At 41.7% G+C, this 23,508-nt stretch overlaps 1 protein-coding gene across 1 annotated transcript in view; it reads right to left on the bottom strand.

Moving 5' to 3' along the window:
• The window catches only part of LOC137324303 (formin-2-like), a 315,087-nt gene that overhangs the window by 136,318 nt on the left and 155,261 nt on the right, over positions 1-23,508 (bottom strand). The window contains exon 11 of the mRNA XM_067988446.1: positions 4,890-4,951. Coding sequence (XP_067844547.1) covers positions 4,890-4,951 — 62 coding nt within the window. The remainder of the gene's footprint in view (positions 1-4,889; positions 4,952-23,508) is intronic.

The following is a 23,508-nucleotide window of genomic DNA, read 5'->3' as shown; positions in this document are numbered from 1 at the left end:
CTCAGGGCCTTACTGACCTAACTCATTATCATGGTGAATCAATGTAGGAGAACATTGCGGCATCCTTTCTGTCAGTCTTTATAGGCTCTGGGGAAAACAAGCTTTAGAATAAAGCTTAGGACCAGATTAAGTAACAGGCCAGGTATCCTCTGTTGTGCAATTTAGAGATCGGCAAATTAAACAGCCTGAGCAAAGGATCCAAGAAGCAAAATCAACTGCACGATTCAAAATCCTGGCAACCTCTTAGGACCTGGAGCTTGCCCCCAAATATTAGCCAGCTTTAGGGAAAGGGGGGACCGGGAAGAGAGGGAAATAGAAGGGGAAGATTTGAAATACAGTATCGATAAAACACACAGCAAATATGCACATTGTATACAAACTGAAACCTTTGCTATGCAAATTTAGTTACTGCTTCTCCAGTGTTGTTGTGTTAGTGATCTGGATGTTATGTCCCTTTAGTCATTATTCTATTTTGTTTCAGCAGCAGAATTTGGGAAAGACGAATGTGTGTTTTTAAAAAAAGTGACGACAACAAGGAACTCTACAGATCACAGTGACAATCGTGACTGGATTTCCAGATAAATTAGAACAGATGAACAGCCAAGTTACAAAATGGCTTAACTTAGTCTAAAATCCACATACATTTTTGCACCTGATGTAAAATACAAGAGTAGTTAAATTACTGCAGGGTGGCACAGCATAATTGATGTTCCAGTAAGAAGTAAGCTATTCATATCAGCTGTGTTTTTTTGTACCTTATAAAGACCGACTTATGAGCAACAAAGCCCCAGATGTCCTGCTCACCATCTGAGCTATGGAATAGCACTTGACAAGGCAGTAATACCGGGGATGAGGAAAAACAGTGAATACAATTTCGTCCAATAGCACCGGGTGCAGTTCAGGGTAAGCTGCTCCCAGAAATACCTGATGCAATCATTCCAGGGCTGCCATTTAGACACTGTCTTAAAGGACAAGCTGATAACATCAAGAAAACTTTTTATTTTTGGCTGTTTAAAATTAAAAAATGGTTTTCCTGCTTCAGGATTTGCAGAAGAACAGTATTCATCTTTTCCACACTGGTGGATGTCATGTTCAGTACTGTGCCAACCACCCCTCCCCCCCCACCGCCCATTTTTATGATATGGCGTGTTTGGAGGCAGACAAGAAGAAATTACCACAAGCCCACTTGACAGCTGCTTGTCCTGCCCTTTCCTGAGCCACTAACAATGGTTTTCCTACCACAGTCAGAGTCCTTCTTCTCTCCCTGATATTACAACTACTTCATCTCGCCCAGAATAAAAGGGAAGTCTCAGTCATAACAGCATGCTCCTCCTGATCCTGCACCGCCATTCTGCATACCCACACTTGTTTTCCTTATTCCTCCACCTACAGCTTGGCACCACAGTGCTGCCCTTTTTACCAGCTTCCTCCAAGGCAGACTGACACTGCCACCCCAGTCATGGCTCAGCAGCACACACTCATTTACAGGGGACAGAAACTTTAAATGAATGCGAAGATCACGGATACGAAATGCATAAATCCATTAATTTGTGGACTTACTATTCATCAGAAGGTGCCCAGATAAAAATCTTGCCACATTTCTACAACAAAAAAAACTCTGGCTCTCCCTTGGGGCTTTAACTGTGTGTCCGTTTAATGGTGCTGGTGCCTTTAATACTATCTCCTGTTATCATGATTGCAGCCAATACTGTCACCAAGTGGCACCTCCTTTATTTTAATTGGGCCCCAAGAGCAAGTTTGGACATAAAATTCTATATCATGGAAAACCTCTGCTCTAATTGCTCCTGGACAGTGCAGGAAAATGGCCCTAAAAATAGATCAGAAAGATCATTTGACCCCGGGGGAAAACTCTCCAGTGCTTGGAGTCATACCTAGCACAAAGGAAGATGGTAGTGGTTGTTGGAGGCCAATCATCTCAGCCCCAGGACATTGCTGCAGGAGTTTGTCAGGGCAGTGTCCTCGGCCCAACCATCTTCAGCTGCTTCATCAATGACCTTCCCTCCATCATAAGGTCAGAAATGGGGATGTCTGCTGATGATTGCAAAGTGCTCAGTTCCATTCGCAACCCCTCAAATAATGAAGCAGTCTGAGCCCGCTTGCAGCAAGACCTGGACAACATCCAGGCTTGAGCTCATAAGTGGCAAGTAACATTCGTGCCAGACAAGTGCCAGGCAATGACCATCTCCAACAAGAGAGACTGACCACCTCCCCTTGACATTCAATGGCATTACCATCGCCGAATCCCCCACCATCAACATCCTGGGGGTCACCAATGACCAGAAACTTAATTGGATGAGCCACATAAATACTGTGGCTGCAAGAAGCAGGTCAGAGGCTGGGTATTCTGCGGTGAGCAACACACCTCCTGACTCCCCAAAGCCTTTCCACCATCTACAAGGCACAAGTCAGGAGTGTGATGAAATACTCTCCACTTGCCTGGATGAGTGCAGCTCCAACAACACTCAAGAAGCTCGACACTATCCAGGACAAAACAGCCAGCTTGATTGGCACCCCATCCACCACCCTAAACATTCACTCCCTTCACCATCGGCACACAGTGGCTGCAGTGTGTACCATCCACAGGATGCACTGCAGCAACTCCCCCAGGCTTCTTAGACAGCACCTCCCAAACCCACGACCTCTACCACCTAGAAGGACAAGGGCAGCAGGCACATGGGAACAACACCACCTGCACGTTCCCCTCCAAGTCACACACCATCCGGGCTTGGAAATATATCGCCGTTCCTTCATCGTCACTGGGTCAAAATCCTGGAACGCTCTACCTAACAGCACTGTGGGAGAACCTTCACCACACGGACTGCCACGGTTCAAGGGGGTGGCTCACCACCACCTTCAAGGGCAATTAAGGATGGGCAATAAATGCTGGCCTTGCCAGCGATGCCCATATCCCATGAACGAAGAAAAAAAATCTTAGTTCAGTTACCAAAAAAATTATAGATCCCCATTCAACTGTCTCTTAAATGTAGCAAAGTTTGTGACTCCAGCACTTTGCCCAGAAGTGCTTCACCACTTTGTGTGAAGGACTGACATCCTAAATCTGCCTTTCCCCAGTGTGTACTTGTGCCCCATCATTCAATATTTATTGTATACCGTGAAGTAGCATTGCAAATGTACTTTTTCTATAACATTGAATATCTTACACACAACCAAGACCCCTCCTCAGTTACCTCCCTTCAAAACTGAAGAAATTGCATTTACATAGTGCTTTTCATGACATCAGGTTGTCCCAAAGTACTTTTGAAGTGTAGTCACTGTTGCAACGTAAAAAATGTGGCAGCCAATTTGTGCACAGCAAGCTCCAACAAACAGCAATGTGATAATGATCAGATAAGCCTTTTTTTTTAAAATATAAAGTGATGTTGGTTGGGGGATAAATATTGGCCAGGACACCAGGGAGAACTCCTCGGCTCTTCTTCGAAATAGTGCCGTGGGATCTTTTACATCCACCAGAGATGACAGATGGAGCCTCGGTTTAACGTCTCATCCAAAAGACGGCACCTCCGACAGTGCAGCACTCCACTGCAGTGTCAACCTAGATCCTGTGCTCAAGACTCTGGAGTGCGACTTGAACCCACAACCTTCTGACTCAGAAGCAAGAGTGCTACCACTGAGCCAAGGCTGGCGTCTGAAGAATTAAGAGTTCAAGTTTCTCCAGGAAAGCTGGCTGGCTTGGGGGGGGGGGCGGAGAAACACTTCTTAAAAAAAAAAGTCCTCCACAACTGCAATCCTTAGGTTTTATACTCTGATACAAGATGACCAACTCTTTGATCCCACAGGGTAGCAGAAGTTTCCCGTTGTGTATGTGAATGCATTCAGATAATTATCCCCAAATTTTTGTCCAAAGAATTAATTTTGCTTTCCATTAGTGCAGGGAGAAGAATAGTTTGTGCTGTTATATGTAGATCAAAAATATGCAATAACTTGGATGCTTCCTGAAAGTTACTCATACTTAAACATGTGACTGTCTAGAAGGCTCTGTAGAAATTATTTTAGCTCGGTAATGAGGGGAGCTAACCAGCAGTTGAATAAGGCTTATCCTGGCGAGGAGTTAGGGCAGGAATGTCTCTATATTGCATTTTCATTTGTTTCTGAAAAGGCCACAAAAGGCTGGTTAACTTTCAGTTTTTAAGCTACACATATACTGGAGTTTTATTGGAGTCTAATACATGACATTTGCAGTGAAACCTAATATTGTAATGTTCAATTCTTCAAGTTGCCACTGAAAAGGAATGTGCTCTGGTTTCAGGCACCTTTTTTGTGCATCGAGTGATTTTTGAGGTCAGGAACAAATGCTCCCAATTTGGTCAGGAGTGCTGTGATGAATTAAACTCGAAAAATCTGTATAAAAATAGGTCAAGACTCAGTAAATGCTCAATAGTGCCCCTTAAATGAAGCGAGTCAAATCTAAACCTTTTGCTTATTTCCACAGGCTACAAACATTAACCTCCTTACATTCCATAAAGCTGAGCGTACACATTTTAACTGTGACTTATTTCATACAACCTCCTGTGTTAACCTTACATAACTGGACTCAATGAAAGCCTTGCCATTGGGATGTTGCCACCAGGCGGAGAATGAATACTGAGGTATAAAATAGCAAAATGTTATTGCTTTGAATTTCCTACTGCTATAGCATGAAGAATAGGCAAAGAGAATCTGATTACCTTAAATATAGGATTGTTTTGGAATGAAACAGTAGCTCGGCTTCAATACCAAATGTGCAGCATCAGTACATTGCTACATAAACTAACATGTGGCTTCGAGCACTGGGGTTAAATGCCCTGTTCCTGACTGCTTAGTTCTGAAAGCTCGTGCCTATGTTGTTACTTTTTAGTCCCAATACTTACGTTCTCGTACAGGGCTTGAAGGGTCTCCAGGTCAACCACAGAATTGTCCAAGTTCAGAACAGCTGTGAAAGGGACAAAAGAAATAGTTGTCAAAATGATGACAAGTCAGTTGTGAAAGGTTAATAAAGCACAAAAGTGCTCACTGGCTGCGGAGGTGACCTGTTGGTCAGATTGGCTTATGAGCTTTGGCTGTGCTAATGCTTGGAATTGTGTTGTGGCAAGACTTACAAACAAGGACACTGGCAGAGCCAGGTGTCAACAGCCGCAGAATGAACACACACACACACACACACACACACACACACACACACACGAGAATGATGCTTCAGACAAGGCTTCCCAGGCCTGACCGAGAGAATTATAAAAGCAACACCATAACAAAACGAGCTCACTCTCATCTCTGGTTGGTGTCAACCCCGAGACGACTAATCCAAAACTGAATTAGCCGGTTAACTTCAAGACCTCGACAAGGGTCAAATCCTCCGCACATAAATCTGACAGTTTTAGTGGAGATTTTGAATATTTCTTGTCCATTCCCACAAATTTCTATACGAGACACAATGGGAGGTCCCCACTTCTCACGGAATCTCACATTATTAATCCGATTGCAGTTTGCGTCTGTGGAAATTGGTAAGCAGACTTTCAATTAATTCAATTTGGTTATTGACAGCTAGCAACATCACTGCAATGCATACATTTATATGATTAAGTGCAGCACAAACGCCATGCATCATGTGCAAGTTACATAGTGAATTGACACATTACCTACCCATGACCTGCATTTACAATACTTGACAGAAAAAAAAGCTTTGTCTATAATTTTCCCAGTGGCAACAGAGCCTGTTTAAATCATATAAAGTACACCAAACGGCCTGTCGTTCTGAATGGTCTGCTCCTACACAGTTCAGTTACAGCTGAATTCCAGTCAGGCCTTCGACACAAAAGTTACTATAATTTATTAGACAACTGAGGAATCAGCATCAGTGCTGTGACCAACATTCATAGTCATGAAAAGCCCAGAACATTTAGAACACCAATTGTAGTGCTGTGTATTAATCCCCCCACCATGCACTTCTGCCTAAATAGTTACAGCTGTTGTAACTTTCGACAAAAAATAGCCCGTTTTTCTCCCCCTCCTCTCCCACCCCCCCACCCACCTTCTCTCCTAAAGGCACCAAACTCCTGTTGGGCTTAGTTCCCTGGGCTCCATTACCTTGCCCAAATGACAATTCTTCATGCATGAGCTTAGTGAGTCTCAGCAGATTGTTTAAATATGTTCAAAGCTCTCCTTGCCTGATATCCAACACTTCTCCGCAGCGGGTCAACTAGATAGCAATCAGGTGCCGAACCCTTGCTGATATTCCCCTCCCTAAGCTAGGGCACTGAAACCAATTGTAGCACCCCTCCCGCCATCCTGGCTGAGATCAGCTAACTAAGCACAGACCAGGCTTTGACTTGGTAATCTTCTGGGCTGTACGACCGAGTTACATGCAGCTTTTACTGAGTGACTTGGGGAAAGCGCTGTCATTTTAAGCTTAAACTCTCCTTCAAAGCCAGTCTGCGCCATCGTAATTCAACAGTTTATTTCACAAATAAAAGTTGAATACCTCAATTGATGTTTATGAAATAGCAAAAATGAACTGGAAGGTATGGATCTAATGGGGGATTCACACAGACACTGGTGTTAAACCTCTCTTCCTCTTTCCTTTCCCCCACCCCCCCCAAATAAAATTCGCGAATTACAGCTCATTATTTCTTATTTAGTGGAAAACTCATCTACAGTTCACCCGTGTTTTCCCCAAAAAACATATCGTTCAAGTGTTCTCTGCTTGATGCCAGTGAATACTTGGTGCAATTACAAACACTGGTGATTTTCAGTGGTGTACGATATTGTAGTCTGTGCACATACATTAAACAGAAGTTTACTAACCACCCCAACCATGTTTTCAAACATTAATTGTTTAAATTAATCAGTTTATTATTCCCAGAAAGGATGGGGCATGCTGAAAACGGAGATGCATTAGTTTGTAGTTGGTACTTTAGGTCCTATTTTCAGAGTGTCCAATATAAGGGTACTGCCAATATAGATAAATACATACATTGTGCAGCTGTCAAGACGACCTAATTTGATCCACAGTGTCTAACCGTTGGACTAAGGTTAAAGTGCAACATCTAAATCAAATGTTGTTTAAAAAATATTCAAATTTTTAAATAGACGAACAAGGCATAAGACCTGTTAAATGAATGTGACATCATATGGCATTTACAATAAAGGATGGAAAAAGGCAATAAAAAGAAACAATAAGCATGAAGCTCAATCTTTTCAGTGACTTTTATTTTAATAATGACCAGTTTACCAACTATAAAAATGATTTTTCAATACAAAACTACATTACCAGCAGAAAAATGCAGGATTCTGGGATTATTACAGAATACAACAGACTTAAACAGGTGATGAACGAGTGGAATGTCCACTCGACTGGGGCAATTGGCATGAACAGATATCCCTTCCTAGATTTCCACAGACTCTCCCACTAGTTTAGTGGGCTGGTCAAATCCCATGCAATCAGTTAGGTGGGATGACCGCTGCGAGACTAAACTCTGTTTGCGCACCAGTAAAACAGCCAAGCCTTACAGCTGATGGAAAGGCCACTTCACTGAAAAAAAAACAATAGGCGGGCGACATCCTAGGGTGAGGATTGCAAACAGAAAGATCAGCATGGACGGCGAAATGCATCCAGGAGCTGCCACTGCTCAGAGATTGGCAGGCTGGCGAGGTGTTTTGCCCTGTTGTCCCACTCAATTTGCAGCAAACTTTTTATTTATCTGAACAGGGCGATCAAAAAGAAATGTCTGACCATTTCCAAATGGAGATTTATTTGTGCAGCGATGGGTTGTCCAGACGAACACTTTGCCTGCACCCGCACATGGACAATAGACTAGTGGAATTTGATCTGTACAATGCTGAAGCAGAACACTGGGGACGTAGTCTTGCATGCTCATGTACTGAACGCATAATTGTATTTTTACTCCATATCCTCGCGTCTGTGTTACGAGCCCATTCTTCAAAAAGCAGTTTTGGGGTCGCCATTACTGTTTGAAAGTCTAGTGTCAGTCGATATTATCATACACGTGTCCCATACAGCCTTCCAGGATGGCTCCTCAAAGTGGGAACAGCATAGCTGTCACCATACTAGGATGGGCGACAAGAGACTGGAGCTGCTGCCTGACAAAACAATTCATGTTGCGGCTAGTAATAAGATTGTGGATACGATAAGACCAACAGGCAGGAGGATTCAGTTGTAAGTGGCTCTATGAAGATGACTGCTGCCATCTGGAGTATGCTTCAGAAGTATTGCAGTGCCTTAGATTAAAGCTTTACACATGTATAAATTCATTAGAGGCACAACTTAGAAAAATCTCAAACAGATCGGAGTCTTAAATAAGTCACCAATGTTTGTAAATAACTTTTAAAAAAATAGCCATAGGATTAAACAGAGATCCCCCTAACACATTTCGAAGGGAAAAATATTCTTCAAATGTTAGCAGGCTGTATGATACTGTTGAAATGCATGTTTACTTTATCTCAAACCTTGCCAAATTTCATAGAGGTTTCTCAAATAAAATGTTAAGACACCTTAAAATACATATGCTCTATTGCAATTTAAGTTATCAGTCTTTGATTAGAATCCTTAGAATTGTTATTGTAAACTCTCACTTTAAAAATTCAGGCATTTTAGTACCTAATAATTGCTGCTGTACAGCAAATAAAATCCTTTAGTATTACATGCATATTTACTGGATTAATATTCATGTCTGAGACATTAAACTCCAAGAGGTTGTTTTGAACCCAGTTCGCCCAGCGGGAACGGTGCAGGCACAGTGCTCGTGCCGCGTTCCCGAAGCTTTTCCATCACTCCCCATCATTTTAACTTGCCCGACTTCAGGCACAGGAAGGCCGCCCACCCCAGAGGAGCGGGGGGCCTAATTTCAATGGCAAAGTTGCGTCTCAATGATGCCATTTTAACCACCGGCCTGACGAAGGCCCGCACAGTCTTGAAACCGCCAGTGAAAGTTGCAGGCAGCCAGATTCCTGGCTGTAGGAGGCCCAGGTAAATAAGGTTTTACATTTTTTTTTTAAATAAAAGTTTCGTGTGAGCCAGGAGGAGCAGGAGTGCTCCATCTCGCCCTACAAGAATCCTTGGGCCTCCCTTGCCCCAGGTTTCCCCACCCCCCAAGTGTGGACTTTCCAACCCCAACAGTTAACTTGTTGGGGACAATTTCTATGGGTCCCTGACAGCTGCCTGACCCCCCCCCCCCACCAATTTAGCTCCCTGAACAGCCTCTCTAATTTTAAGGTTATGCCCCCTTGTTCTGGACTCCCCCACCAGAGGAAATAGTTTCTCTCTATCCACCCTACTAAATCCTTTAATTATCTTAAATACCTCAATTAGATCACCCCTTAATCTTCAGTATTCAAGGGAATACAAGCCTAGTCTATATAACCTGTCCTCATAATTTAACCCTTTTAGCCCAGATTTAACCTAATTGAAGAGAAGTATTCATCTGAATTAATTCATATCCCAATTAATTTAGCAGAGGTAGAGCTGCATTTGTCCCTTTCAAGCCTTTATTCACAATTATATGTTTTGTTCCTGGTCAGAGGCAAACTGGGAGCTTTTGTGAGGCAGTCTCTCTGTCGGAGAAGTGACAGGAATGACTTCAGCTGTCTACAGCTCTCAGTCCTTCATTGATGGCCAGTTCTGAAGGACATGAATAGGAGGAGTTAAGAGGCACTCGTGTTTACAAAAGCAGATATTTATACACTTATGTGCAATTCAGATAAATAGAATTCCCCTTTAAAGCTATCTTTCAAGATCATTTACAACATAATAAATCCCTGTCACATCACGACCTATTTGTTTGAGAGATTTAAGTTAGTCCCTAAAATTGTAGACCTTTTTTGCTGTGCCGCTGATAATAGCAGTCAAGTGGCATCATTCAGTCCACTTCAAAGCAATCATGGGTCAAGGCAGCTTCACAGCAGAAGAATTATGACAACTTGCTAAACCACTCACCATATCCTAAATGAGAAAGGCTCTTTAAAATAAAACTTTTAAAATAGCAACATTCCCAATAAGTCAGCATTTACCACCATTTTTCCAATTCTGAGATCTAGGCACAAATCCCAGCTAGACGAACTGGATGAAAGTCACCACCTCTGATGGTCACAAGGTTCCTGTGTGCATTGAATTGAGGCCTTAAGTCAGTTCCACATGTTGAATTGAGCGCTTTACTCCACATCAGGAAGTTCTCAACACTGATACTGCATGAAAATGGATTCCATCTCTCAGTACTGGCATCCTCATCTTAATGAGCATGTGCACACAAAAAATAATTGTTAACCTGACTCTCCCATCTTCGATTTTACCTCCAATGTTAAATGTTATGAAAGTCGGCAGAAATATCAGTTTTGTAGACTTGAAATATATTAAACAAATTATAAAAGTTGGAACAAGATTAATGCGAGCATTTGAAAAATAGCTGCAAGGCAAACTAATTACACAAACTAATATTTTTCTTTTAAAATAATTACACTTTCAACAGCTTATAAGGAGGAACAGAGCCGGGGAAAAAGGGGGCGTTATGGTCAGTTATTAGGTGGTGGACAGATGATTAAATTAAGTAATTAAATTAATGGCATGACAAACAGAGGCAATAATGAGAGAAATAAAAGATGTTACGGAGACCCAGAGGATGTGTCAACGGTTACAGAACAGAGGGGAAGGGCAGCATGGAAAATCCAGTGGCCCCTGAATATCGTGGGAGAAAAAGGCAAGTGACACCAGGGCTGCAGGCCACCCCACTGGCAGTGTATCCATAGGGGGTCCCCGTCCCAAGCGCAGTTCACCCTGGCTCTGTTCCTCCTTATAAGCTGGTCATTTGTAACATCTCCCGGTTCAGATGAAAGGTCATCTCCACTGATGCTGCCCAACCTGCTGAGTGTTGCGCGCATTTTCTGTTTTTATTTCAGATTTCCGTGGCTCAGTGGGTAGCATTCTCCCCTCTGAGTCAGAAGGTTGTGGGTTCAAGCCCCACTCCAGAGAATTGAGCACAAAAATGTAAGATAGCACCTCAGTGCAGTACTGAGGGGGTGCTCTCTTTCAGATGGGACATTAAACCGAGGCCCCGTCTGCCCCCTCACGTGGACGCAAAAGAACCAAAGCAATTTCGAAAAAGAGCAGGGGAGTTCTCTGTGGTGTCCTGGTCAATATTTATCCCTCAACCAACATCACAAACCGATTATCTGGTCTTCATTACATTGCTGTTTGTGGGACCTTGGCAAATTGGCTGCCACATTTTCTACATTACAACAGTGACTACACTTCAAAAATACTTCATTGGCTGTAAATCGCTTTGGGACATTCTGAGGTCACAAAAGACGCTACATAAATGCACATCATTTTTTAGCATCTGTAGTATTTTGCTTTTTGTTTTACATTTTCAACAGGGTTGATTTATTGAACAAAATCAACTACCACAATTAAATGATCTTTTCCATCACATGCAAGACATTAAGGTGCTTGGCAGTTTCAGGACAATGTATTCTGAAGTCATATACAATGACTGAGGTATTAAAGTCATATACAATGACTGAGGTATTAAAGTAGGATGCAATCTGCTTTTACGGAGATCTAAAATAAAATTATTTCAATATCCTTAGGTTGAATATTCCTACTTCCAAGAACACAGCTAAGAGCAAACTGTGTACAAAGTCTCGGCTGCTCAAATAGTCACGTTTTTAGCTACAACAAAGAGTAGCAGACTGAGCTACATTAATGCCGCTATATTTTCAGCGGCCTTCATTGCTTAAAAGTACCACAAGCTTCCATTTGTTTAACATATGCATTTCAAGCAAATATATGCAAGATCAGCCGAGGACAAAGACAACCACAAAAGATAAACCTGAAACAGTTAACAAGGCCTTGAAACAGAAAATTCGAGAATCCTGTTCAGTCGGGGAAAAAAATGATACAGTTGCTGAGCTAAAGCAAGTGATGCTGGAACAAAAATAAGCAGTGCCAAAAAGCCAAGTATAGAATTACAGAATCATTCATTTCAACACCAACAGTGTGCCCTTATATAGTGCTCCTCGTAAAACAAAATATCTTGAGTGCTTAACAAGGCAGAAAAGGTAGACACAGTAGGAAATTAAGGGGTTGGAGGTGGGGGGAGGTGGGGAAGGAGAGAGGAGAGAATGAGGGAGAGGTAAGGAAGAAGACGGGAACACAATAAAATAGAAGAGTTTTTAAATGAAGGTTTGTGCAGTCAGAAGGTAGCAAGGCAAAAATGTTTTGCACAAGACTGCCAAAGGGCTGGGGCAACAATGGCTGAAATATCAAGAAAAGTAGGAGCAGATGAGGGGCAGTAATATGGTCCCTGCAGAGCAGAGGGTGTTCAAGAACATATGGTCACTGGTTAAACTGGTGTTTGTTAAGGTGGCATAATTCCGCCTCCTTCCCCTACTGCTGGTATACCTTTGATCCCACCCTGTAGTTTTTGACCCCAAAAAAGCACCAGAATCATAGCGAGCAGTGAATGAGAACAGCAAGGCTGGTTTCTTGAAATGTAGCACTTGTCCCTTGCTCTGTAAAATTCTTTAGTATAGACTGTCCCATCAAAATAAACTCCCTTTTAAAGTATAAAAGTCCCTTCTCAAGCAAATTGCCAGGAAGTCTGAAGATTTTTTTCTTTAAACACATAAAAAGTGGTTAGGACATGAAACATCCTACCAGAAACAGTTGTGGAAGCAGAATCAATAGTTTTTAAAATGGGAAGTAGTTTTTAAAACTTTTTAAAAAACGGTTATGGGGTAAAGGCAGAAAAATGGGACCAAATGGATAGCCATTAAGAAATGGTTAGGCTCAATGGGATAAAAAGTCTCATTCAGAGTTGTATAATTGAGTGCTGGGAAGATTTTCTGGCAAAATGGAATGGAGAGGCAACAAAGCTGTTGACAATGTTCATGTAGTGCAAGGGAATGGTAACAAGGTTGAATGGGACAGACAGAAACCTGATTCAAATGTGAACTTGTCTTCACTGGTTTGGGAGTGTATTGCATTAAATTTGAAGACCCAAAAATGAAGATGTGAAAAAGAGTGTCCTAATCTCAGAGATCAAACATCAATGACTGAAACACAATTAGAAATCTCCTGAAGGAAATCAAGAGGGTTACTTTATGTACCCAGTGAGACAAGGACTGGAACGGCTTACTGGGACATTTTAATCCTGCAGACAGTTGAAGTTTGTTCAGACAGGATGCAGCAAGACTGTGGAAGTCTATCACTATCCTCCTCACTGGTTACTGCACTTCCAAGTTTTGTCTTATCTGCAAATTTTGAAATTGTGCCCTGTACACTCAAGTCCAAGTCATTAATATATATCAAGAAAAGCAGTGGTTCTGGTACCAACCCCTGGGGAACACCAATGTACACCTTCCTCCAGTACGAAAAACAACCGTTCAGCACTACTCTGTTTTCTGTTACTTAGCCAATTTCATATCCATGCTGCCACTGCCCCTTTTATTCCTGCCACCTATTACGTGGCAGTTTATCAAACACCTTTTGAAAGTCCATGTAAACATGTTACCTCATCAAAAAACTCAAGTTAGTTAAACATGATTTGCCTTTAACAAATCCATGCTGGCTTTCCTTTGTTAATCCACACTTGTCCAAGTGACTAGTAATTTTGTCCCAGATTATTGTTTCTAAAAGCTTCCCCGAGGTTAACCTGACTGGGCCGGTAGTTGCCAGGTTTATCCTTACTCATTCAACTTCTGGTTAGATTGTTACTCATTCAACTCAGTTGCTGCTTTGTACCTAAGTATCCATATGAAACAACTGTGAACTAAACAATCAATGTCATTTTAAAAATAATAGAATTTTGACATTCAGTCTTTGAGCTCCTGACACTTCCTCCTCCTTGGTGATGGGACTTTGTGAAAGACCATAAGCACGAGAACGAGTTTGTTCAGTCCGTGTGTGGGTGTAGCGTGGGCTAGATGTACATAAATCACACGCTTCCTTCTTGGTAACACATCAATAAATTGTCTTTACCACAATGGATTTGAGATCTGATCACCTTTGGAGAGTTTTTTTTTGAAGTAAAGCAGGAAGAACAACGAACTTTAGTCCAAATTCTTTGTAATAGCCATAATCGTCAATGGGTTTCCTCTTTGGAGAAAGGAAGGGGTGGAAAAATACTGGAGAGGAAAGCTCATGGCTATTGTGGTTTAAATAGTGGATTCTATTCAAGATAAATTGTAAAGATCAAAGCTTTACCACCACCACCACCGCAAACAAGCTCAAGAAATGGCCTACGTCAATCCCCACAACCAGAGTCAAATCGGCCTAGGGACCCCCTCCCGAGACTGAGCACAGGAATTGGCCCAGTCCACCTCCCTTTCTGATGAAAGGCCATCGACCTGAAACGTTAATTCTTTCTTTCTCCACAGATGCTGTGTTTTCTCCAGCATTTTCTGGTTTTATTTCAGATTTCCAGCATCGGCAGTATTTTGCTTTTGATTTTGTTTAATATCGACACTGAAGGTAGGCGAACAAAGCAGTTGATTTTCACACAGCAAGATACCACAAACAGCAATGAGATAAATGACCAGATAATCTTGTTTTTATTGGTGGTGGAGGGGCAAATGTTGGCCTGGACACACAGAATTCTCCTGCTCATCATCTGACAGGGTCTTGGAATCTTTTATGTCCACTTGAACAGGTAGACAGTGCCTCCATTTAACATCGCATCTGAAAGACGGGATCTCAATCAGGCAGCACTCCCTCAGCGCAGCACTGAAATTTCAGACCAGATTATGTGCTCAAGTCTCTGGGGTGGAGCTTAAATCTACAACCTTCTGATTGAGAGGCAAGAGTGCTACCACTGAGCCAAGGCCAACACATTTAACTGTATCCTGAATGAGTCTAAGCCTTTCATTTCCACTATTCTACCTGGAAGAGTATTCCAAGTGTTGGTCACTCTTGGTACCAAGAATATGTGGTTGACATCAGTCCTAAATTGTCCTTTCACTAGTTTGAGCCTATCCCCTCTTGTTCTAGTGTATTATCTTATAGATACCTTACCTATGCTGTTTAAAGTCTTGTCTACTTTGATACCTTCCAAGACTAAAGAGCCCAAGTTTCTTCAGCAGTGAAATGTGTAAAACATGTGTAAACAAGCACAGCAAAAACTTAGAAGCTGGAGAGATCTTGTGTTAAAAAAAAGTGAACACAAATAAAAATATAGCTTTTAATGCCTCAACTTGTTTAGTGATTCTATAATAATGCAATCCCCCTAATATTAGTGTAAAAGTAGACACGAGTGTAATAATAATGTTATATGAGCATTTATAGAAGTTTACTCCTCCCTTGAAGCTGTTGACTCCTTACTGGGGTATTCATGGGCATCAGTGGCCCTCTGGTACCTCACCTGAATCACCGAAAACTGATAAAAGGATAATTTAGAACAGATATCAAAAATAACATCTTAATACAAAAAATGACCAGCACTTGGAATACTCTTCCAGGGACAGTAGTGGAAATGAAAAGCTTAGATTCATTCAGGATATAGTTAAAGGTGTTGGACTTGGCTCCATGGTATCACACTTGCCTCTGAATCAGAAAATCATGGCTTCAAGCTCCATTCCAGAGACTTGAACACAATCTAGGCTGACATTTCAGTGCAGTACAGAAGGAGTGCAGCAAGTGTCAGCAGACAATTCAACAATATTCTTCACTCAACACTCACACATATGCACTTCCAACAAGGATTACTGGATAGCAAGCACAAGTATGAACCCTGGACAATTTTCTTCTTCCTAACGCATTGGTACACTGGCAAGTTATAGATCAGTTATTGCGGTAGAGACTGGAGACCAAACGTTGAACTTTCCTGGTCTGTTGCTCACTGGATAAACAGAGTATTCAAGGATGCTTCAATTCCACTCTCATTATGGGGACTGAAAAATTATATCTCTGAATTAAGAATTAAAGTAAAACAGGTGCAGACTTCTGGAACCATCTGGGAGAAGGATGGTTTCAATCAATAGGTAACTGGAGTATTTAAAAATGAACTGAAGCTGTTAACTCATTTTAAGAACAATGCTGTCGACCATTTTCATTTAAAGAAACAAATTCAGTTTAGAGCAGCAAAGTTGTAACCAAGGACTAGATGAAGTCGTCGATAGCTGAGTGAAGAGCTAGCACCAGCACAATATACTGAACAGCCTCCTTCTGTGCTATAATTTCTGGGATTGCGTGACTCAGAACTGCATTCAATGCCCAATAATAGGATGCTTGGCACTGCAGCGTTGATGAGCACTGGGAACAGGTGACCTGTATTGTTGAATACTGAGGCCTATCCTGCTCATTACATTGGATAATGTGACAGATGAGTGCCTGGTTTGAACTTGGTTGTACTGGTTTGGTTTTTAAGGTACGAGGTTTGTTCAGGCCTAAAGAAAAAAAGTTAGAGGCCTTTGCCTTGAGATAGTCTCAATGCTTGAAAAATATTGTTGTAGCTCAATACAGATATAAAATAAATGTTGCTTGGGTGACCTGTTCAACCACGTTGGCTCCGAAAGCTTAAAGCGAGCCTGAACGGTAACTGTCGCAAGATGCTGCATATTAACCCAACGATTCCATTATTTATTTTATGCTGTCCTTGGATTCACTGTTGCAGCCATTCACATTTTCTTGAAGCTGCATCTTTCTTCCACTTATGGGCATTAGCCAAGGGAATTTGAATCGAGCTAAGCCTAAATAGGACCCATATAGACACCCTGGTAGCTATCCCTCTCTATTTGCTGCTTCTCAAACAGGAAGGGTGGAATCAGAGAAAGCCACAGACCAACCTAAGTATCGAAAATGATTAAAACCTAACATACCTTACAAAAAACTCAACTGGCAAAGTGTGACTATCATGGAACAGGTGAAGAACGTACCTCAATCAGTCAAGGAAAACTTTGGCCAGTCACCTTCCGCAGCCTCGAGTTGGCTGCGCGTTTGTTTCTCAGCAGCTTTCATAGAAACATAGAAAATAGGAGCAAGAGTAGGCCATTCGGCCCTTCGGGCCTGCTCCGCCATTCAAAATGATCATGGCTGATCGTCTAACTCAGTACCCTGTTCCCACTTTTTCCCCATATCCCTTGATTCATGAGCCACAGGACGAATGCATTGATAGGACAGCATTGCAGAGTGCAGTGCTAAAACATGGGAGAACCTTAGTATTTGGAAAGCAGATGAACGGTTGCCAGTACTGTGCATTTTCTTTGCTGCTCCATCAAGCTTGCAATGAAGTGCAACAGATGTGAAAGGAAAAAATTGATTTAATATTAAATATATATTAAAAGTCTTGCACACACTTGTATTTCAGCCATTATAGCTCAGGGTTTTCTCTGATTCACGGAGAAATGCCACAGGAGATCTATTATTTGCTAATTCTATGACCTGCTGCTTCTAAAATACTAAACATTACACAAGGTTAAATCTTGGATCAAAGAGCAGCATAGAGTTAACAGCATTAAACATGTGTCTGTAATTCCTGAACTTCTTACAAAAGTGAAAATTGCTCGATAATATACTCAAGCACGTCTCCCTACCCAGCACTTGGTTTAAAAACACGTTGCTCCTCAGTTAAAAATCACTAACATTACAATTTTAGATACTGAAACAAATTAAGAACCAGCAACAGACTTTGCACATAGGTTATAGAACTGATAACACTAAAGAGTACAAGCACCAAGATGTCTGTGGCAAGCAGAACAAAATTGATCAACTGGTAAGATTTTCAACTTGAACATCAAAATTATATTTACTTTGTGAAGTACACAATGCTTAATGATTTGGTGAAACCACTAACAATTTAAGTGCAGAACTTAAGCCACAAACATGCAACTGCATGACTTATGGATGGTCTTCAAAAAGAGTGCTTTTGGCACTCATGCTGTGCCTAGCATGTTATTTAAACATCAACTCGTAACTTTTATTCAAAAGCTCATGTGTAAAATGGCAATATATCAGACTTTCAGGTCAGTGCTGCCTTCACGACAATGTAGTTCATGGCACAATTCCTACAAAAGGCATAATGTGGATATAACTATACACCAGCACGCAGAATTTTTTCCTTCGTGTACTAATCAGCTTTACTCCAAATAAAATGGTTTCACTTAGTCTCCTTCTCCATCCTATCTAGCCAATGTACCAAATGTGTACTTTTATTTTGCTCACGCTATATTTATTTCCAAAGTCGCAAGTATCCCTGTCAGTATACGCACCTTTAGAAATAAAGAAAAGGAAAAGAACTTGAATTTACATAGCGCCTTTCACAACCTCAGGATGCCCCAAAGCACTTTACAGCCAATTAAGCACTTCTGAAGTATAGTCATTGTTGCAATGTAGGAAACACCATAACCAATTTGCACACAAAGTTCCACAACACCAATGTGATAATGACCAGATAAGCAGTGTCCTAGGCCCAACCATCTTCAGCTGCTTCATCAATGACCTTCCCTCCATCACATGGTCAGAAATGGAGATGGTCGCTGATGATTGCACAGAGTTCAGTTTCATTCACAACCCCTCAGATAATGAAGCAGTCCGTGCCTGCATGCAGCAAGACCTGGACAACATCCAGGCTTGGGCTGATAAGTGGCAAGTAACATTCGCGCCAGACAAGTGCCAGGCAATGACCATCTCCAACAAGAGAGAGTCTAACCACCTCCCCATGACATTCAATGGCATTACCATCACCAAATCTCACACCATCAACATCCTGGGGGTCACCATTGACCAAAAACTTAACTGGACCAGCCACATAAGTACCATAGCAACAAGAGCAGGTCAGAGTCTGGGTATTCTGCGGTGAGTGACTCATCTCCCGACTCCCCAAATCCTTTCCACCATCTACAAGGCACAAGTCAGGAGTGTGATGGAATACTTTCCACTTGCTTGGATGAGCGCAGTTCCAACAACACTCAAGAAGCTTGACACCATCCATGACAAAGCAACCCACTTGATTGGCACCCCATCCACCACCCTAAACATTCACTCCCTTCACCACTGGCACACCGTGGCTGCAGTGTGTACCATTTACAGGATGCACTGCAGCAACTCGCCAAGGCTTCTTGGACAGCACCTCCCAAACCCACGACCTCTACCACCTAGAAGGACGAGGGTAGCAGGCACATGGGAACACCACCACCTGCACATTCCCCTCCAAGTCACACACCATCTTGGTTTGGAAATATATTACCGTTCCTTCATTGTCGCGAGGTCAAAATCCTGGAACTCCCTTCCTAACTGCACTGTGGGAGAACCTTCACCACACGGACTGCAGTGGTTCAAGGCTGCGGCTCATCACCACCTTCGAGGTCAATTAGGGATGGGTACTAAATGCCAGTGATGCCCACATCCCAGGAACGAATAAAAAAAAGCCATTTTTTAAAAAAAAGTGATGTTGGTTGAGGGATGAATATTGGCCAGGGCAACAGGGAGAACTCTCCTACTGTTCTTGGAAATAGTGCCATGGGATCTTATACGTCCATTTAAGAGGGCAGGAGGAGCCTTGGTTTAACGTTGCATCTGAAAGACTGCACCTTCAAAACTGCAACACTCCCTCAGTACTGCATTGCAATGTCAGCCCAGATTTTGTGTTCAAGTCTCTGGAGTGGGACTTGAACCCACAACTTCTGACTCAGAGGCAAGAGTGCTACCACCGAGCCAATAAAATCCACGCGGACATGATGGGCCGAGTAGCCGTCTTCTATGGTGTAAATCTTTCTTTTTTTCTAAACTATAAAATTTATGGTTCGTAGCCCAACATATGATAAGGCTCCACACAGAGATTAATTAACAATGATAGCACATGTAACTGAACATAACCTTGTGATGTGAATTGATAATTGGTTGGGAGGTAGGAGACAGAATAGGGATAAAAGGAATGAACTCTGATTGGCGGAATGTGACAAGTGGCGTTCACTGGGTCCTCAGCTTTTCACCATATATATGAATGACTTGGATGAAGGAATAGAGAGCTGTATATCCAAGTTTGAAGATGACACTAAGTTAGGAGGGACAATAAGTAATGCAGATGGGAACAGGATTGTGCAAAGGGACATAGACAGATTAAGCGAGTGGGAAAAACTAATTTTGAAATCAAATTCAATGTGGGCAGGTGTAAGGTTATGCACTTGGATCCAAGAGAGACAAATTGGAATATTTCCTAGTCTCTTGCCATTATTTTCTCAATGGCGAGACACCAGAAACTGTAGAGGAGCAGAGAGATTTGGGCATCCAAGTACACAAATCATTAAGAGCTAACAGACAGGTAGAAAAAAAACAACAATCAAAAAGGCTAATGGGACAATGGCCTTTTTCACAGGGGGCTGGAATACAAAGGGGAGAAAATTATGCTTCAGCTGCATTGAGCCTTGGTCAGTCCCAATCTGGTGTACTGCATTCACTTTTGGGTACTGCACCTCAGGAAGGATATGTTGGTCTTGGAGGGTGTGCAGCACAGATTCACCAGAATGATACGGGGCTTGGAGGGTTAAATTATGAGGACAGATTGTATAAACTTAGCTTGTATTCCCTTGAGTATATAAGACTGAGGGGTGGTCTGATCAAGGTTTTTAAAATGTTAGAGGTTTGATGGGGGAAGATATGGAGAAACTATTTCCTCCGGTGGGGGAAATCAAGGAGAGGACATAATCTTAAAATTAGAGTTAGGCCATTCAGGAGCAAAATCAAGAAGCACTTCTTCCACACAAGAGGGTAGTAGAAATCTGGAACTCTCTCCGCCAAAAGGCTGTGTATGCAAGGCCAACTGGAGCTTTCAAGACCGAGATAGATTTAGTTAAGAGTATCAAGGCATATGGAGCAAAGGCAGGAAAATGCAGTTGAGCCAGAGATCAGCCATGATTTAATTGGATATCAGAGAAGGTTTGAAGGGCTGAATGGCCTACTCCTGTTCCTATACTCGTATATAACCAATGAAAAGCAGTGAGATAGAAGGGGAGATATTTTATGAAGGACAAGCTACAAAAGAATGGGAAAAGGAATGCTGGAGGCAAGTTATCGTTTAGTTATTCACTGTTCATTTCGGGGGAAAAAAGATGCCCATTCATGACTTGAACTTCGGCCTGCCTTTCCCTCTCCTGTGCCATTGGCAAAGCTACTATTTAAATGGGAAATCGGAGTCAGTGACTGAAGCTGAAGATCAACATGCCAAAAAATTTCTTTCAAAGAGTCAAATAATGTCCACTTTACAAACTCAGCAGCACACCAGAAATATCAATAGGATGTTAAGGATTTCAACCTGTTAGTTTACCATAAAGATATATAATTCCATGATTCATCCAGCAGTGCGCTTTCACAATAGGGTTAACTTAAAGCTTCTTCACAAGTTAAATTTATGAGTGACACAGATTTATCCAGATCTTTAGTTCTGCCGATATAGTACATCAAAAATGGAAACATCTGCATAGGGCCTACAGTTGAAATATTATCCAGTCTTGTCTTTTTACAGATGCTGACAGACCTGCTGTGCATTTCCAGCACTGTTTCTATTTTACGTATCTGAAATCTGCATTCAGCTGGCAACGACTGATCTTGGTGAAAATAATCTAAGCACTGCCGTCTCTTGGGAAGGACACACGACAGGGTAGAGTAAAACAAAATCTCAAATAAAGTTCCAAGAGGAGCTCGATCCATAGGAAAACAAATGGCAGAGTGAGTGAGTATACACCTTTATTTCGAGCACATATTGATGGGGTGAAAGTCTCCCCTCTCCTGTTTTTGTTTTGGATGTGTACAGGTCAGGCCAAGCAATGTAACTCCTGAACAGAGTGCAAGCAACCTTCTCCCAGCCTGGGGCCAATTCTGCTTATCAACTGGCCACTACAAGACATGCAATAGCAGCCTGGTCAACAAGCTCCCACTGACTTTTCCTAAAACAGTAGGAGATACCGAGCCTCTGTTTAGCATCTTCACATAGTGACAGTGGTTTAAAATTCAGTGCCATGGAAAGGAGAACGATGATCAAATTTTTGTTCCATTATTTCTTTGTGCCTCACATGGGTAATCCAACATGTCACCAGCTCACCTTGTTTAATCCGTAAACATCAACATTTTGTGTTTAAGCAGTGCTCTGTTAAGTCCAAGATAAGGGAACTACTAAAATAGGAGGCACTTGTGCAATGCATTAATACAAAAAGCTTTTATACATGATAAAAACAGAAGGAAATGATTTATATTTATAATCTGCAGCACCGGCAGAAGGGTGGCACACTGTGTTCTCAATACCGTCTTTCATATTTGGAACTTGGGCTAGAGCCTAGACCAGCATGGGGAAAACGTGATCTCAGTCTGCATCACGGTTTATCAAATTGAAGGGGAGTATCCGCATGCAATGTACTTGAAATATATTAAGCGCCTGGCTAACATTACCACAGGACCAAAACAACATTTCTTTCAAAATACAAAGGCAAAACCGCCGTTTCAGATTGGGCAATAAAAGTAACATTACATCAGTGCATTTGCCCTGAGGCACAAGTCTGATTTCCTGTATTTTATTGTGTGCCTTCCATTTAATTTTATTGTTGAAGTATACAAGTGATTATTTTTCATACTAATTATAAATTTTTCAGGTATAGGAAAGTAAATAAAGCTAGGACACCAAGTTTTACTTTTTGTTAAAAGTCAAATCCAGTATCTCCATATCGGTATGTAATCATTCTATGCATGGATAATGGCTTATACTATGGCCTATTTTTTGTCATTTTGTTTAATATAGATAAATATGAGGTGGTACATTTTGTAGGAAGAATAAAGAGGCCACATACTGCTTGGATAATAAGAGTCTAAATGGGGTAGAGGTGCAAAAGGATGCTGGGGTACAGATACACAAATCACTAAAAATAGCAATGCAGGTTAATAAGGCCATTTAAAAAAAAAAGCAAATCAAGCACTGGGGTTCATTTCGAGAGGAATAGAATTCAAAAGCAGAGAAGTTATGTTAAACTTGCATAGAACCTTGGTTAGACCACACGGAGTACTGTGCACAGTTCTGGTCTCTATTATAAAAAGGATATAGAGGCATTGGCAAAGGTGAAAAAAAAATTCACAATGATACCAGAACTGAAAGGATATCCTCATCAGGAAAGGCTGAACAGGCTGGGGCTCTTTTTCTAGAAAAAAGGCTGAAGAATGACCTGACAGTTGTCTTTAAGATAATGAAAGGGTTTGACAGTGTAGATGTGGAGGAAATGTTTCCACTTGTGGGGGAGACCAAAGCTAGGAAAGTTTAAATATAAGATAATTACTAATAAATCCAATAGGGAATTCAGGAGAAACTTCTTCACCCAAAATGTGGTAAGAATGTGGATTGCACTACCACAAGGAGTAGTTGAGGCAAATAGCATAGATGTATTTAAGGGGAAGCTCGATAAGCACGAGTGAGAAAGGAATAGAAGGGTATGCTGATAGGGTTAGAAGAGGAGGGGCGGGAGGAGGCTCGTGTGGAGTTAAATACAGACATACACCAATTGGGCCGAACG

Source organism: Heptranchias perlo, chromosome 8, assembly GCF_035084215.1.
Source record: "Heptranchias perlo isolate sHepPer1 chromosome 8, sHepPer1.hap1, whole genome shotgun sequence".
NCBI classification, from domain to species: domain Eukaryota; kingdom Metazoa; phylum Chordata; class Chondrichthyes; order Hexanchiformes; family Hexanchidae; genus Heptranchias; species Heptranchias perlo.
The sequence above is the reverse complement of the archived record's forward strand: the minus strand, read 5'-3'. Positions and strand labels throughout refer to the sequence as shown.